The sequence below is a fragment of the Seriola lalandi genome, unplaced genomic scaffold, assembly GCF_002814215.2.
Source record: "Seriola lalandi dorsalis isolate HSWRI2012SDOR001 ecotype SW California unplaced genomic scaffold, Sedor1 jcf7180002054722, whole genome shotgun sequence".
Lineage (NCBI taxonomy): Eukaryota > Metazoa > Chordata > Actinopteri > Carangiformes > Carangidae > Seriola > Seriola lalandi.
The window spans coordinates 339,830-342,749 of record NW_019525275.1 but is presented as its reverse complement, the minus strand read 5'-3'; the positions used below and the strand labels follow the sequence as shown (position 1 = coordinate 342,749).

The window sequence follows — 2,920 nt, the reverse complement described above, 5'->3', positions numbered from 1 at the left end:
GGGGGCTGAGGGGGCGTTTGTTTCTGATTTGGTTCATGTGTCGAGCTGATTTTCAGCTTCAGACTCTGAGACATCGACACAGGAGAGACGCTGCTCTGCTCTGCACATGTTTATACATCTGTTTATTCATCCATTCATCTGTTCATCCACAGTCTGTGGAGAGATCATGTCTGTCTGTAGGATCTTTACTCAGCTCATCACAGGTGAGAAGATTCTTTTATTATTTCTGGTTTGTATCTTTGTTCTTTGGTCTGAGAACATGAAGGTTCCTCAGGTTCTTCTAGTTTTTCAGACGTTCTCTGACTGAAATAATAACGGAGAGGCTTGATAACTCAGCAGAAACGGATTAAAGGTTCATTCTTTAAAAGCAAAATGTGTTTGATAAAACAGGTTTTTAGTTTGTATTGATTATCAATACGTCAGATATCAGCAGATCAGTTTTTAGACAGCAGGTCACAACCCAGAGGTCACGACCCCAAGGTCAACAAACTGATCTGTGTTTATCAAGTCACACCTTTTGTTTCTAACATCAGGTTTAATGTTAATGAAACAGACTGGGATCAAGTGTGAGTGACTGACCTGGCCTCGAGTTAAAATACTGAAGAATGTCTCCACCAACCAGAGGAGTTTCATTCTCAGAGACCAGAATCAGACTGAGACCAGAGCTGAACCAGACCAGAGACATTCAGGTTCTTCTCAGAAACAGAGACATGTTTTCTGAGCTGAGTTGAGGAACCTCGTTAGAACCTAACAGTAGAACCTGGACTGATGGATTCTCAGGTCTGATCTGTTGTTGTTGTTTGTGTCCTCAGCTGTGTTGCTGATGTCATCGTGGTGCGTTCAGGGTCTGCGTGTCAGCGTGTTTCCCAGACACCCTTTGTTCAGACTGGGGGAGCGTCAGCAGCTGGTCTGCTCTGTCCAGGACTGTCCTGTTGTCCCAAGCCTCTCCTGGTCCCCGCTGGGGGACCGGCCACTGACAGCCTCCGTCAGCACCAATGGGTCCAGGTCTGTGGTGACCTTTGACCCTGTGATGATGGAGCATGAAGGAACTCTGCTCTGCAGGGTTAGCTGTGGAGGAGACAAGAGGGAGGGCAAAACCCCTGTGCACGTGTACTGTGAGTTCACACACACACACACACACACACACACACACACACACACTCCTGGTTTGATGTCCAGCTATCCTCGTTCTGGTGTCAGACCTGATGTGGATCAATGAAACCTAGTCTCTGTCCTCTGTGTGTCTGCTGGATCCAGCCTTCCCATCAGCCCCTGTGATCCAAGGCCAGGACCAGCTGAAACTGGGGGCGGAGTCCATCCTGACCTGTCATGTGTCTGATCTTTACCCTGCCGAGCAGCTGACCCTCACCTGGTTCATGGGGGGCTCATTCCTGCAGAGCACTGTTGGAGATCCTGGATCCAGCTCTGTCCGGTCTGAGTACAAGTTCACTCCCCAGAACCAGGACTCAGGATCCAACATCAGCTGCAGGGCCATGCTGGACCTGCCAGACCTGCCAGCTGGAATCAGGACCAGAGAGACCACCGTTCCCCTAAACATCCTCTGTAAGTCTGAGTCTAAGTCTGAGACTGAGATTGAGTCTGAGTCTGAGTCCTACTGTCTGAGTTTTGAGTCTGAGTCCTGCTGTCTGAGTCCTGAGTCTGAGTCTGAGACTGAGATTGAGTCTGAGTCTGAGTCCTACTGTCTGAGTCTGAATCTGAGTCTGAGTCCTGAGTCTGAGTCCTACTGTCTTCGTCTGAGTCTTACTGTCAGAGACTGAATCTGAGTCTGAGCCCTACTGTCAGAGTCATACTGTTTGATTCTGAGTCCTGAGTCTGAGTCTGGATCGGCCTCAGACTGTCAGGATCTGGTTCAAGTTGATCTGGTTCAGGTTTCAGGATCTGACCTTGAGTCCTCCGCAGATGCTCCTGTGGTGACATGGATCTCAAACTCGGTGTTGGTGATGGCTGACTCTCCGCTCACCCTCTCTTGTTCGGTGGAGGGAAACCCTGAACCGACCATAAGCTGGAGCTTGAGGACGGCAGATGGTGGGTCTGAGCGGCGGGGGGGGGGCCGTCAGCTGGTCTTCAGAGCAGTGAGTCTGTCCGAAGCCGGACGCTACGAGTGTGAGGCCAGGAACAGCGAGGGGAACCAGACGGCCGCTGTGGACCTGACTGTTCACGGTAAGAGTGTAGCTCCTGTTTCATTTACTATCTCTGCAGGTAACCTGCCACCAGCTGTAACACCTGTCACCCCCACCCCCCACACACAGCTCCACCCAGCGACACCTCCATCTCTGTGAGTCCAGGTGAGGAGGTGGTGGAGGGTCAGCAGGTTATGATTACCTGCCGCTCACAAGGAGCTCCGCCCCCCAACCTGGTGCTGAAGAAGGAAGGGGTGGAGCTGCAGAGGACTGACCCCGCCTCCTCCTCACTCTCCTTCAGCCTCGGCTCCGCCCTCCTTGAAGACTCCGCCCTCTACCAGTGTGAAGCCTTGAACCAGTACGGATCCCAGCTGGAGTCCAGATCCATCAGGGTCAGAGGTCAGATCAATAAACTTTATTCACAAGGACAAGGAGCAGATATACAGTCAATCAATATATAATCAATCAATGTATAGTCAATCAATTCATTTAACATTATTAGTGCCATTATTAGGTGCTCAGCTCCGAGGCACTAGGCGCTATTCTAGCTGTAGAGGAGATTAATAGATGCCTATTAGAGGCATCTATTAATCTCCTGTTTCGGGTTTATTATTCTTCCGCCAAATTTCGGCGCGTAACTCGTCCCGCAGCTTTGAGAAAACCCCGGTAATATATACATCAAAACGTGCGTGTTGATCCCGAAAGAGGTGCTATGACTTTTGGTGTTAAAATTCCAATTTTTCCCAAAGTTATTCCCAAAAAACTGGGAATAAATAATG

At 49.9% G+C, this 2,920-nt stretch overlaps 1 protein-coding gene across 1 annotated transcript in view; it reads left to right on the top strand.

Annotated features, from left to right (window-relative positions):
• Positions 1-68: 68 nt before the first annotated feature.
• The window catches only part of vcam1b (vascular cell adhesion molecule 1b), an 11,642-nt gene continuing 8,790 nt past the window's right edge, over positions 69-2,920 (top strand). The window contains exons 1-5 of the mRNA XM_023424187.2: positions 69-203; positions 813-1,115; positions 1,258-1,563; positions 1,921-2,181; positions 2,271-2,540. Of these exons, the coding sequence (XP_023279955.1) occupies positions 107-203; positions 813-1,115; positions 1,258-1,563; positions 1,921-2,181; positions 2,271-2,540 (1,237 nt within the window). The 5' untranslated portion in view covers positions 69-106. The remainder of the gene's footprint in view (positions 204-812; positions 1,116-1,257; positions 1,564-1,920; positions 2,182-2,270; positions 2,541-2,920) is intronic.